Source organism: Thermobia domestica, chromosome 11 (genome assembly GCF_964235325.1).
Source record: "Thermobia domestica chromosome 11, izTheDome1.hap1.1, whole genome shotgun sequence".
In the NCBI taxonomy this organism is placed as follows: domain Eukaryota; kingdom Metazoa; phylum Arthropoda; class Insecta; order Zygentoma; family Lepismatidae; genus Thermobia; species Thermobia domestica.
The window spans coordinates 153,598,520-153,613,947 of NC_137464.1; the positions used below are offsets into that span (position 1 = coordinate 153,598,520).

Below are 15,428 nucleotides of genomic sequence, written 5' to 3' on the forward strand. Positions count from 1 at the left end.
TGGATATTTGTAACAATGATACGAGGAAATCGTTTCCGGCATTTATATTCATTTTCTGTATCAAGGAAATAATGTTCGAACACAGAATTGACTGTCTTCCTGGCGAAGAAATTAGACTTGCTGCTCAAATACTCAGAATTGGCATCGTAGTGAATTTTAGGTGTTCTCCATTCAGATGTCTGCGATGATTAATCTTCAGATAACAGATGTGACCAGTTTCTAAATAATTTTGTCTTCGTGGCCAAACTACATTTCAGCAAGATTTTGGTTCTCAAGTTGAGAATTATAACAACAGTCCAGTGGCAAATGTCATTAAAAATCCTAGTGAATGAATGTATCTTAATTCTAAGCAGATAATTGAATTTGGACACTCCGTGAAACAAACAGTGCAACGATCCATAATTAATGATTGTGCATCCAACAGTAACATTTAAGGTTCTGCACAATGAAAAGGACATCGTATCGCGCCAGCTAGTGACAAGTATTCCAACACTTTATTCACTTTGATTATAAATGCAACTGATCACAGAACGCATGCGAAAGACCTTGATCTTCAAACTGGTGTGCTGAAAACGAGGCAAAATAAAGTATTCCCACTTCGTGAAGTAATGTTTTAAAAACGCAGCAAAACAGAAAGTATTCCCACTTCGTGCAGTAAGATTTTAAAAACACAGCAAAACACAAAGTATTCCAACTTCGTACCATTAATGTTTTACCACGGATAGTTATAACTTATAAAATACTCAGTGGAGAATAACAGTCTATATACAAAGGAATATCGTAAACGGTATTCTGTAGATGAGTAGAGACGGCACTTTCTACGTATTTTTACGGTGTTAGTGATTCTATGGCAAATACGTGGCGACTGGAAGATACTGTGATTCTATGGCAAATACGTGGCGACTGGAAGATACTAACTTGGTCTTCAATGGTCTTGATTGCAAAAAAATGAACAAATTAGATGTACATGAAGTCGTTTTAGTTATCGTTCAAAAATATTTCACGTTCACGTACTCTGACTCCTTTCACTCATCTATTTCCTGGAAATTATTATTAACATCGTTATCCATAAATTACCATTGCAATAAGCCAGTAAAAATAATTTTATTCTAATTGTTGATCAATAAGTGCTTTTGTAGTAACATGGTTATGTTCTCTTTTTATCGATGCTATTAAGAGATATTTAAAAAGATATATTGAAGAAATTGAGAAACTTGTCGTTCGTGACAGGCAGGTAAAAACATCGATCACAGAATCGATAGTTCTGTAGATATCTTACGTGGATGCATGACTTACTCTACATTGCCAGCACTCCTCTCCTTCATTAATTTTAAAATCTATGGGTCGCGACCCTACTTATGAGTTCTCCGGGTGTTTGGTAGGTCACGAAATACTTGTATCAGACTAGATGTACGAGTTCAGTCTGGAGATTAACAATTTTTTTGAGCAAGTAACTAAGGGACAAACATTTCGAAATTTCATATTAAGAATTAAATAGCTCATGCCGCTCTTTACTATAGAGTGTAATCCCATGAAACCAGATATTCTTTTGGATTTCAATCAGAACCAAGCACACGAGCCAAGGTGGCTCAGTAGTAGAGCTTTCGCTTCTCGTGTGTGAGCTCCTTGATCCGATCCAGCAAGTGTGCTCTATGGTGAACAAACACTGTATGCGTGGGTTTTCTAGGAGTTATTGCGTATTTTCCCACTTAATGTCATTCCACCATTTCATTCATTCTCATCATAACAGTCTCCTTGACGTCGGTTAACCACAATTGCACATGTAACTACAAATTTCATTTCATTTCACAATCAAATACAAGGAAAAGTTTGATGCATACTCAAATTACGATTTCAGTTAATCATCTTTGACCAAAAGCTCCCAGGCTACCGAAAGACTACGACGATAGACAACCACACTCATTCCCAAGGTAAAGGACACGATGGCTGTCGGGTGATAATCGTAAAGCCTAAATCCATCATGATTTGGGTTCCACTCAAGAGCATAGGTGTTTTTAACTGTTCTCGATGATTGGCAATTTAGCATCCAGTTGAGCACAAAAATTATACGAGACGTGAACCTACAGCTTAACGTGGAATCCAAGGAACATAAGCTCCCACTGGGAATCGAGCCCGGGCTTCTGTGCCAAAGGCATGTAGGCTAACCATAAAACCAGAACGAAGTTCTCGATGAATGCCTCTCTCTAGCCAATCAGAAAAGATTAAAACACAGAACTTTTTTAAGTTGCGAACAATACGAAACGTCAACACACACAACAAGGAACATTTTAAATTTAAAAAATAATAATTAGGTATTTTACCAACTGTAGTTCTTTTTATCCAAAATGCATCTTTCCGCATCAATACCGTTGGGCACGTTCAACAAATGCTAGCCTAGTCTTGAAAGTCCTTTTTCGGAATCGCCTCAATGACTCCCGTCCCGGCAGACTGGACATATGTAGCATTGTTATAAAATGTTCCTTTCAAGGCAAATTTTAATTTTGGGAATAGGAAATAGTCACACTGCGGTAACTCAGGCGAATACGGAAGATGTGGAAGTACACAGATTTGTTTTTTTGCCAAAAAGTCTCGAACTGCGAAGGTTCTGTGATATGGTGCATTCCGTTCCTTTAATCCTTTGTCAACATTTCGTGAATCATGTCTTTATTCGTATTTAATTCCTCCGCCATCCATCTCAGTCGAATTCGCACCATGGGCGTTCATTTCATGCACTCGTTCCACCAACTCATGCGGTTTTATTTCTCAGTCTGCCTGGCTTTGAGTAGTTTTCCAAGGACTCACGACCGTCCTGGAATCGCGTATATCACTCGAATACACGTCTAGGAGATAAGAGCTCATCACCATACACTTGTTTCATCATTTCCAATGTTTGTGTAAATGTTTTACCTAGCTTGAAGCAAAATTTACAATATTGGCTCCTTGCTCCAACGTGTTTTCATGATGAGATGACACCAGATACATACACGTTTCTTGGTACAATTTGACACTCCATTAATCGGTTCTCATGATTATGGTCTCATTTTGTTGAGCAGATATCCAGCTTTCCGATGATGTTGCTTCAATAGATGGCGCTAGTGGTTATCTATAAAGAAAAAAGTTCCGTTACTTTTCCGACATACTGTGTAGAACTGAATGAATAAAAGAATAGTACAGCATACTCAACTGCATCTGGTTCCGAATGAAAGCTTTTTTGCAGTAGCTGCACATAAAATTACCTACAAGGTTCAGACGTTATACAGGAACTAACGTTTCAAGGCTGCACTAATAGTGCCATATTATTTTAATGCTAGAACGCTTGTATAATGCAGATTTCTTATTGATAAAAGCAATAAATATTAACACATAGCTACAAGCTATATTTTGACGCCCTGTACAGCTGCACATGTTGCATATACCTAAATACGTTCCTGCCTGTGCATAATAGCACGTTGTGCCTCACTGATAGGTTGCTTATTGATATGTACATAAAACAGAACAAACAGTATACGAAGTTTCATGGTAAATTAGGAAAGACATTAACCTTGAGGCATTTACATATGTCCTTCAACACTTACCTGCCTTCATCACGAACCAATATTTTTAAATCGCATAAAACGTTTCTTTCAATGTGGTGATCGATGACTACTCAATACCTAGGAGACTTCGTTCTTGTTCATTTGAAAACGTCAAGCTCACATCGGCATCAAGAAGATTGCCGAGAGACCATACGTATGTTGTCTGACGAAATCAATAACAACAATTTTACCTAGTACAATTTTATACGTGGACTTAGAACAAATACACAAAACTAACTCCAACCTGATTTCTACGTATATTCATTGAAGAACGAAGAGAAATAAAATTAATGTTCTAATACAAATATACAATTTTCGGATTCGCATTAGAAGCAGAAACGAAACATTGTGTCAAAAATATAATTTATACATGAAAGGAAAAAGCGCGAAATGTAGTTTGGTTTCAGTTCTTCAGTTCCAAAGATAGTTTTTAGGAGTTTCGTTCTACTCAAAAACAAAAGACGTTAACTGCATTATGCGATTCAAGAGATGCATCATTACAGCAATCTGTGATCGAATAATACGCGAGGTCAATTAACCTATATACTACACTATATCACTGAAAGCAGTAATCGCCTAAACCAATTTTATCACCTGACTGGCAAGCTAGAACAGTTTCGTCAAAAAACTCGAAGAACAAGTGTCCATTAACATGACTGACGAACTATAAGAACTTCGTAAAAAGCAAATAGCATCGGTCAAACATAACATAAATCCTGATAAACTAAATTCTAATTGTGAATTATTTAACATCAAAATCTTGATGAACAAAGATTCGGGAAGATTTCATCTATTTTAAGATCGGTGAAGCAAAATTGTCTCAGGAAAACAACTTATGTCGGTGAATTAGAACTGTCTCATATATATATATATTTTCCATTCTTACACACTGCAATAAATCTCTAGAAGCTCACTACATAGTATCTTTTTCACATAACTAACTGTTGTAATATAAAATCTGTACAAATCACTGATACAGGTATATCAAACAAATTTTTGTTTAAAACAGATATTAAGTGTAGTAAAGGCTTGTTTTGACTTAGTTTAAACACTATTGTACATTTTCTTTTTCTGTACATGTAAAGCTGTATGTGAAATTACAAGAGGAACATAATTTGATTTTTTTAACTTTAGAAAAAAATTAACAAGAATCAAATAAAGGCAGTAAACTTTTCAGTTGAAATTGTTTACTTTGTTGTTCCATGTAGTTTGTTTCATAAGCGACGAAGATTGAGCGTAAAGCTTACATTTTTTTATTTTTTATTATTTTGCAATGCACATAATGAAAGTACTTTAATATTTATACAGACGGTCACTCATCTACATACATACACACAAGCACACACACACATACAAAAGCAATCCATGCACTTCGAAACACCTGTCCCAAACCCATTTTATGTAATTTCTAACTCAAAAACTTTTCACATCTAATGATTTTATTCTGTTAAGATCTAAAGTGCAAGGAAAACAATCTTGGAACGACTATATTCTAGATGATATACAGATATACACAACGTATTCGCTACTATCGTAGTCATCGAAATGAGCCAATTCTTTCTCGAAAAATCTCTCTGGTAACAGATAAAGAAATTCACACAACCACACTCACACTTAACACTTTCACACTCATATATGTATTAGGATGGTCCTTAAACTTCGACATTCGTGTTTTTTTTTTGTATATTATATATATATATATATATATATATATATATATATATATATATATATATATATATAGATTCATACCTCAAAATGGTTTCATATCAGACCACAATGAGCCCACGAGAAAAATTAGCTCAATTGAGTAATATTAAATGATGCATTCAATGTTTTCAATGCATTCTGAATGGTTACAATAAATAATACCATATTTTGCTTAGGGTTATTGAGGTGGAACCGCATATGTTCATGTACAGAACCATCATGGGTACGATCTTCAAGTCCATCATCTTGGATCAAGCTCAAACTTTTTAATAGGAAGGGGGTCACATGCATATTGTTTTGGAGTAGCTTTTTATCATAAATTCACATTTGACGTTATTTCCAATTTACCCCTAAATCATTTAATAGCTATTATCTTCATAATATCTGTTCAGTAGCTTACAATTGTTTTTCCAAACTTAAAAGGTACCTTTGCCTTATATTATATACGATAAATGCATTCAAAACTTGAGGTGACCTAGGGTACCATTTAATATTATTCAACTGAGCTAACTTTTCTCATGGATTACTTTGGTCTGACACGGAACTATTTTTACGAAGTGAAACTAAATGAAAGCTCAGAAGTCGAAAAATAAGGACCACCCGAATATAATATGCAAAGGGTACCAGGAAAGTTTTGCAATACGACGCAACCATGTGTCGCAGGAGTCTGCTTCTTGGTACATGCTGAGACATGTTCATACTTGCACAGTAACAGCTGCGCCAAGTCGATAGGCTGAGTTATTCATTAGCAGTGATAGTCTAAATTGCTTGCTATGACATCTTGGTCACGGAATGAAATACGAGCAGTTTTCTGGTGTAACTTCGTGCGTGGTTTAAACGTAGACCAGTCCTTAGAAAAAATGACTCTTGCACTGGGTGATGTCTGTCCAAATCGTACGATTTTATTCAGGTGATACAGAGAATTTAAAAGGGGGAAATTTCACTCTGGATGCTGAGGAGGAGGGAAGGCCACGAACGTGTTACGGAGGAGAACATTACTGCTGTTAGGAAAATGCTTGACGAAGACAGCCGAGTGACCTACCACCAAATTGAAGATCCCTTAGGCCTAAATGCACCAGCAATTCGTTCGATTCTGCATGATCATTTGCACATGAAGAACTTTTGTTGTCTCTGGGTGTCGCAGTCTGACTGAAGAGCAGATAACATGATGTGTAACATGGTGCCGGGAGATGCTGCAAATGTTTGATAAGGGTCAATCTCAATATGTGAACAACATCGTCACTGATGACGAGACTTAGCTGTACTATTATGATGTGCCGACCATGACTCAGAACAAGGTTTGGGTCTTTGATGATGAAGATACATCTGTAGCTGTCAGAAAATCTCAACTAGTAAAGAAGACAATGATAGCAGTATTTATCAAATCGAGTGGAATTGTGGAACGTGTGGTTTTGGACATACAAAAGACAGTCACAGCTAAGTGGTACTCCGAGAATGCCTGCCTAAAATCATCGAATCTATGAAGAATCTATAACCAAATTCAAAAATGGACACCTGGTTCCTCCATGACAATGCTCCAACTCGCCGCGCACCGAATACTTGACTACTACAGGACAAACTTGAGCACCCCCCTTACAGTTCAGACTTTGCCCTGTTCCCGTATATGAAAATGAAGCTGAAAGGATTTTGTACCACCTGACTTTTCCAGTGATGAGGATCTTCTGAGGGCTTGGGACGAGTGTGCCTTAATCCCTAGTGAAACTTGGCAGATCTGGTTTAACGACTGCCTTCGGAGGATGGAGAGGTGTATTGAATGTGGTAGAAATTACTTTGAAAAAAATAAATAAATAAAATAAAACTGCATTGCAAAACTTTCCTGGTATCCTTACACACACGCTCACACTTATGTGAAAACGTATTAACAAGTAAACGTTTTAAAACATGGTCACATTTTTCGAAAGCGTCATGTTTTATGACAAGGGCAAAATAACCCTTACTTTGCTGAGAATAATGCTGTAATTTACGGTGAAAGCATTTGAAGTTTTTTTTTTTTCTTGTTTATGTAAATATTTTTCTTCACTTTTCGCAAGAAAAAAATTCTTCTTAGCACAAGCAAGAATGGCACGTACACACACAAATGTGAATAGAATTTAGAATTTTATGTTGATATACTCTATCTTCTGATCTAAGCGGGGTTTTTTTTCCTCACAATAGCTCAACATACAGAAAAACAGCCGTTTCAAGAATTCGTTTATGTAAGCAAATAAACCTACTACTGCATACTGAAAACTGCATATATATGTATACATAAAAAAAAAAATAGGAATGTGCATGCAAATAAATTACTTTTTGCAGTTTAACAGAACCCTCATCTCGTATAGAGGTGACTATTTCACAAGTTACTTTATCATTCTCTTTCTTTATCTGGAATACATTTGATTTCATTTCACTGTTCTCTTGTTTTGTTTCCATTTAATGCTTTCATTTACAGCGTAAGGTACATTATATAACATGATTCACAGTTTTTATATAAGCTAATTACATTTTTATGAACAAAACATAAAAATAAACAAAAAGACTTTACATGATTATTGTTTTCCTTTTTCACAGTCACTATTTTGGTATCTTGTTTGTTTATTCTTCACATAAGATCTGTGCTCCAGTATAGCTTTTTTCTTCTTTCTTTTTACATAATAAGAGTTCTTTACAAGGAATGTCACAGTCTAATCAGCAGCTACATTCCACAGCACAAAAGTTTGTTATCTTTCGCCCGTAACAAAACTACAGTAACACTTCTTAAAATAGAAGTTGAGAAATATACATTCTTTTCTTTTAGTTTACAATAATAAAGGGGGGAAAACAATGTTTTTTATGTCCTATTTATTATTAGCGACATATCGCCGATTTTTCACTAAAATGAAAGAATACACTACTTTTTGTGTGTTCTTCCCTGCAATAATATTCAGTTCCATTCTCTGCTTTGCAAATCACATGCTTCAAAGAAACAAATGAACTTAATGTAATTACTCAGCTTCAGAAAAAATGATATCACGTCAACATATACTATTCTTTTTAGTCTTCATCGTCACAGAGACCAGCTCATAATAATTTTTTAACATTTGATAAAATATATATATTTATTTATATATATTTTTCTTCTGTATTAATTCATGGAACATTGACAACAATGTTCATGAATTGTGGGCAAGAGTAAACATGCCCTTTAAGAAAGTGATTTTACATTAGCATTTTATGACTACAGAACTTTACTATATCAACAATATTCTTTCAACACTGAAACATGTTTCACTGTTGTAGAATTATCAGTTTCTTATCAACACAGCAACAAAATGAAGGAAAAATATATCAGATATAGCTTTATCTCGTACTCTCAGAACAAATAACATTTTGCTTTATCATGTGGTATACTTTGCTTAATTAATTCTTTAGTGGGTATTGTTTTAGAATTGGGGACACTTTTAAATTGTACTTTGTATTAACAACTACTATGAACACAAGAACTTTCAATTACTCAAGAAACAGAGGCAGAGGGGGGAGTTCCATCATAATTTTCTTGATTTTCATAACAACCGGTGACACTCACAAGTTGTATAAACAACCTACACAAGTTAATATCTATACAGCAGTGAAATATCGTATTTAATGCAATATTCTCCTTATTTTGTCTAATCTATAAAAAAAATGAAGGAAAAAGAGACAAATTATTAACAAAAAGATTGAGGAAAAACGTGCGGAGGTTCAAAATATTGGTCAAAATGCTCCAAAATACTAACATGACACCTGTCTTTTTGAAAAAACACTGAAAAGAGTAATCGGAAGAAACATACAAAACAGACATAGAAGGAACTGAAGATCAGGTGGGCTCAACGGAAAAGGCGGTAGAATAATGCAGGCTCGCATACTTCCTTGTAAGCCTGAATGGTACCAAATGAAAAAACTCAAACACACATTTATTCTATTACATTTGCTCAAGAAAAGCTCCTCAAAGCATATTCAATTTCTCTTGATTTAATTACTGTAATGAGGCAGTAAGTCTTTTTTCTTAACCGTTATTTATATGTAACTCTAAGTGTCTATCCTTCACTTGTCATTTTCCACAGGCTCTTGTTTCTCTATTCGTGTCTTCTTCACGTCTTCTTCCATGTCATCACTATCCCCTCCCCCTCCTGGTTCAGCAACTTCTGAATGATGTCGCTTTACGCCTCCTAACTGTTCATAACCCGGAGCAGCAGGAGTTACAAATGCACCACTGAAATAAAAACAAGAAAAGAAATATATAAAAACGCCATCATCACTGCGCACAGATGGTTGTTTATGTTTACCAAATAATAGAAAACAGCATATCACTAGTTTGTTCGAGTTTAAGCATAACTCGCCAACTGGTATGTTCAGAAAAATGCACAGGCAAATAAGTACAGGAAAGTTTAAAAAAAACACTACAGATATAAAAGATAAACCCATTAAAAACTAAGAGCGAAGACAAGAAGAGCGCGTCCACGATTTTCTAATTTTCTTGCCATACTGCTTGGAATTAGAGAAGTCAGTGACCAAATTCCTGCCTCCTGTATTTCGCAAAAGCATCTGTAAATGGTATTGCGATTATTTTGGGAAGATCAATGCTTGATATTTCTACTTAAGCAGGTATGACTTCTCTCCCGTTTTCTTATTCACGACAATGTCTACTCCGGTTGATAAATCTGTCGATATTGTGAATTTCATCATGTGTATCTGCTCAAAATAACCTACCAAACATCCACCTTACTTCCAGATTTTGTTATCGATGTTAATTTTCTTTATGTTATAGAAAAATATCTATTGGTGTATTAGTTAGGATCCTTATTATATAGGAAGCATATATTCGCCATGTTGGGGAATTTATTAGCAGACTTGTTTAACCTGCTATTTCGCTCCCGCATTTTCAAATAAATACTTTAAAAGAAATACTTCTTACGAAATTATATATATTGTTCAGTTAGTGTAAAATATCTTCAATGAGTATCTTTCCAATGAAAATAGGTTAAATTTCTAGTTGGGAATCAACCACATTTGAATAGTTCTGGGCCGAGTTTTCTTAAGTGCACAGTTTCTTATATTTGCGTTCCTTCTTAACTGATACTTTTCTGTTCACCTCGAAATCCAACTTAATTCAATTTCTGGAACTTACACGCATTTTAAGTGGTAGATACAATCAGCAAACTCATGTATTTCCTTCATATTACTGTTTCGAACCGTGCCCACCCAACATAAGAACCACAAAGTACAAGTAAATTCACCACAACCAAAAAGAAAATACCTAGTTATGCTTTAATTGCGCATCACTTGTCATGTCACTGCCGGAATATGACCAAAAACATCAAATTCCAAATAACTGGAATGAGTTAATTTACGTTGTTTGTTTGTTTGTGATATTGTAGATTGCAAATAATACGCTGTCTTAATGATAAAGTCTACTATTACTTATCTTTTCCGTACAGTAGTTTTAATTGCAAGACTTTCAGTTTTTAAAAGTGCATGTTTTTGGATATTTTGAATTTCGGATAATTCGACATATTTTTGTGTGCATTATATTTCGAATTAAAAAGTTCACTCTGTGTAGATACACGGTGAATCATTTATCTTGGTACGCCATTGTCACTTATCGGCAGAAGGGCATTATTTGACATACCGTACTCTGTGATATCACCAGACTAACAATGCTGCCAACCAAATATGACGTTATATTTAAAAAAAAATGCACTACGTCAGATTATTGCGTATTTCAAATTTACATCTTAAACGAAATTTCAAAATATCAGATTTGTTATTCAGTATTACATCTACGGACGCCAGTATTACAAACATTCAAATTTTGGTGGACTTGACGGACGGACGTGGCAATATACAGATAAATTATTTTACTATCTAATTCTTCGGTATGATACACAGATTTCGAATGAATAGGAACAAAGATACACGAGAATGAAAATCTGACATTTTCAAAAGCCTTTATTTTAAAATTTGCTTTCATATATACTTCATGCAATTGAATAGATGGCTTTCAATGGATATGAAGATTATAATACCGTTTACAGCAATTGGATATCTCAAGCCATTCTGGAGATATGATGAACACGTAAAGTTAGCAACACTTCTTGAAACTATGTAATTCCGAGAACGTATTGTAATTATACCTACTGAAACGTATTCTTGTGATGTTACAGACGCAAATCAAATCATGAGGGTTTTTAAAACGTTCCCACAAATACGCCATTTTAACCAATATATCGAATTTAACCATTTTTTTTCATATTTCCGAAAAGTTTCGGATTTCAAACTGTTGAAAATGGCATTATGATTTTTATGTACGTATATTAAAATCCATCTGTATCATCTATGGATGTAATATTTAGCTAAGCACTTTTTCGAAATAAAGTGCTTTGAAACAAGTCACATTTTCAATTCCTTGTAACTTTGTTTGAATTTGTTCGAAATACGACATATAATGACCGTAGTAGTCAACACTAAGGTACTTTTGATGTGCGTTACTCCGTTCATGTCACTTGCGTAATCATAATCCCTGTTGTAGAACCATCGGAAATTCGGTTTGCAACTTGCATAGCAAGTGTCTAATTATATGTTTTTGTTTTACATATAGAATTAAAGTATGAAATTACTGACGTAGTGCTGTTTAAAAAATACAACTTCATGTTAGGGTTAGCAATACTATTAATCTAGTGGTACTGAAATATATATCAAACAATAGCCCTGTATTGATATTCGCGTAGTACAAAATTTGAGTTTAAAAGCTACAAGGGAGTATCAAGATAAATGGTCCACCTCTCTTTTATATGAGGTTTTGGTGCGGTGGAGAGTATGTCAACTGGAATGGCTGCAATTTCTCCTGATTTCTTTAATGTAACAATTGTTCATGGTTTGTTAGTGTATAATATCTCCTTCAGATAACTCCAAAGGAAGTAGTATGCCGGTAATAGATCAGGTGATCTTGTTGGCCAACTGATCTTACCAAATCATGAAATGAGGCGCCCTGAAAGTGTTTGCGGAGAACTTCCATAAGTTATTGTGCTATGTGACAGATCTATCACCGGGACAGATTACCTTTGGGGTTATCTGAAGGATACAGTATACGCCAACAAACCAGGAAAAATTGATGCACTAAAGCAAGAAATCAGACGAGGAATTGCAGCCATTCCAGTCGACACGCTCCACTACACCATTCTGCAACTTAACGACAGAAGCTAAGAATTTTCTCTTTGTAATGGTAGCTACCTGAAGGACGTAATTTTCAAAACTTGATGTGTGTGAAACTCCTGTATGTTATGCATGTATTCACCACAGTTTTCATTAAAACTTGTTACTGTAATTCCAGATATTTGTATTTAAAATGTGTTCCATCTTTACGGAACACCTGTATCGTATATATATATATATATATATATATATATATATATATATATATATATATATATATATAGTGACGGATCCAGGATATGATCAAGGGAGGGGCTAAACTATAGTTTACCGCTTTATCCAGTGTAAAACAGGATTGAAGTACATTTTATCTTTGTATACCTGAGGGTCAAAAAAAATCTAAAACGTTTGCAAAAGTGTGAAAATCATACCTAGTATGGTGTGGGGCCTCCTTTTGCGCCTAAAACAGCTTGGATTCGACGTGGAATGGACTATACAGCTCGTGAATCGTGGTGTGTGGAATTTTGTACCATTGTTCCTCCTAAATATGCTCCAGTTCCTTAAGGGATGCTGGTGGAGGGAAATGAGACCGAACACGCCTTTATAGCTCAGACCACAATGGCTCAATGATGTTCAGATCTGGTGATTGTGGGATCCTGGGGAAGTGTGATAGCTCCTGGTCATGCTCCTCAAACCATGACCGTTTTTGTAGCGTGACAGGGTGCCAAATCATCTTGATAGATGCCATCACCATCAGGGAACAATATTTGGGTCATGGGTAGAACCTGGTCCCCCAAAATGACCTCATACGCCTTAGCATTCATCATTCCATGCAGGGTTATAATGGGACCTGCAGAAAACCACGATATCACTGCCCATACTGTAACAGAACCACCCCCATGCTTTACAGTTTGGAGCAAACAGTCTTCATTATAGGCCTGCGACAGTGCTCTCCATACGTAAACACGACCGTTTGTTGGAAACAAGGTGAAGGTCTATTCATCGGACCACATTACGTGTTTCCACTACTCGAGTCCACGCCTTGTAGTCCTTGCACCGCTGGATACGCCTCTTCGCATTTACTGTTGTGACCAGGAATTTGGCGATAGCGGCCCTGCCATGAATTTTCATTTTATGAAGTTCCCGTCACAGTGTTTTCGATGAAACCGGGTCCTGTAAGCCGGAATTGAGTTCAGACGTAATTTTCATTGCAGTGGTCTTCTTTTTAGCTGCTACAATCTGTTTTAGTGCCCTCCGGTCCCTATCTGACAGGATTGTCTTTCGACCACTGTTGTGCTTTGCAGACGTCGTTTGCCCATGAATTGTGTATGCCCTCGTGACATTGGACACAGTGTCTTTCGATACCCCACAATGTTCCCACTGTTGCCACTGAAGCTCCAACCAGACGGGCACTAATGATCATGCCTCTTTGGCAGTCTGTGAGGTCGCCCATTTTACCGCACCACTTTCACACCACGATTCACAGGTGAACTGGTTACTGCTGACGGAAGAGGAAGGTCCACATGACACATTGAAAACAAAAAACGATCGGCACGTGTTGTACAGTGAAGGGCCAAAGTTACGTGTCCTGTATGATGTGTTTTTAGATTTTTTTGTCTACCCCCTTTATAATATATATATATATATATATATATATATATATATATATATATATATATATATATATATATATATATATATATATATAATCCAAGTTAGAGGCGTGTCCAAAATAAAGAGGTAGAGGTTTTTATCATGGCCATGAAAAAACATCCTACAGTACTACAAGCATGAATACACTACATCGTAAGTAAAACAGTAGCATATATCATGTTGATATTAAATACTTTTACAGTATTTTTATGTGGAAACACATCTTTAATTGAACTTGCAATATAATACAAGGTACAGTCCGCAGCAAAAAACCTGCAATATGAGCATGTAAGTTTATTGTGAAACGACGAAGTCTTTTGCTCCAAAATAAGTGTGCAGGGGAGGACGCCGAGGTTTCTTCTGGCGTGATTCGTGCCACCTAGACGTTATGTTGATTCTCTGGGCTGTTAGGCGTAGTTTCACAATAAAGTTACATGCTCGTGTTGCAGTTTTTTTTTTCTGCGGACTGCAGTACAATATACTTTATAATGTGTATACGTATCTTCGCAGTTCATTTAACACTTAATACTTGAACAACAGCACACACAGTAATAAACGCACACACCTAAACAACATTCAGAAGAAACTATTTAATTCTGCGGTATATGGCTGTTTTTCATAATTTCAATTTTTCGTGAAGAAGTCAGTTACGAAGGTGTTTCCTCTTCTATAACTTGTTCTTCATCCACACATTTTCAACTAATTTTCACACAAAATATAGATGCAACTAGCACTGGTTCACTGTTCGAAAAGGCGTAAAGTTCTAGTTTATCAAAACATTAACAGCTTTCTAATGCGCAACTTTTCCCCGAGAAACTTCATGGCTTGTTTCTGCTTCATCCTAGTCTTCGTCTTCGTCCGACAATATGAATTATTTTAGCGATGTTGACAACACGTTTCATTACGTCATTTTCGGTAGGGTTTTCATCTTCGTGATGAACAAGATCATCGTCAAAATGTTATCGCGTAGAAGGTTTTCTGGAATAGCAATTCATCTTTCATTTCATCCTCAAAGCTTCTTTAATTTCGTTCCCTTAAGTCGACGGAAAGGCCAGCATGCTTGAAGTTTTTCTGAATTGTTGTTTCCGAAATGTCTTTCCACACTCCATAAATCCAGCGTACTGCATCCAGAACTGTTACACTTTGTGTAAATCACTCACGCTTTCACTGTTTTCCACTATCTTATAAGAGCACGGAGTAATTTTCTTCATGTAACGAAATTTTACGGTGTGAATGATACCTTTGTCCAAAGTTTGACCACTAGTCAGGTTCGGGGGAAAGAATTGTATCTTGACATTTGGCAAGTTAAGATCTACGTGA

At 35.8% G+C, this 15,428-nt stretch overlaps 1 protein-coding gene across 1 annotated transcript in view; it reads right to left on the bottom strand.

Annotated features, from left to right (window-relative positions):
- Nucleotides 1-5,298: 5,298 nt before the first annotated feature.
- FoxK (forkhead box K) overlaps nucleotides 5,299-15,428 on the bottom strand; it is a 100,865-nt gene continuing 90,735 nt past the window's right edge. The window contains exon 9 of the mRNA XM_081731221.1: nucleotides 5,299-9,516. Within this exon, the coding sequence (XP_081587347.1) occupies nucleotides 9,348-9,516 (169 nt within the window). The 3' untranslated portion in view covers nucleotides 5,299-9,347. The remainder of the gene's footprint in view (nucleotides 9,517-15,428) is intronic.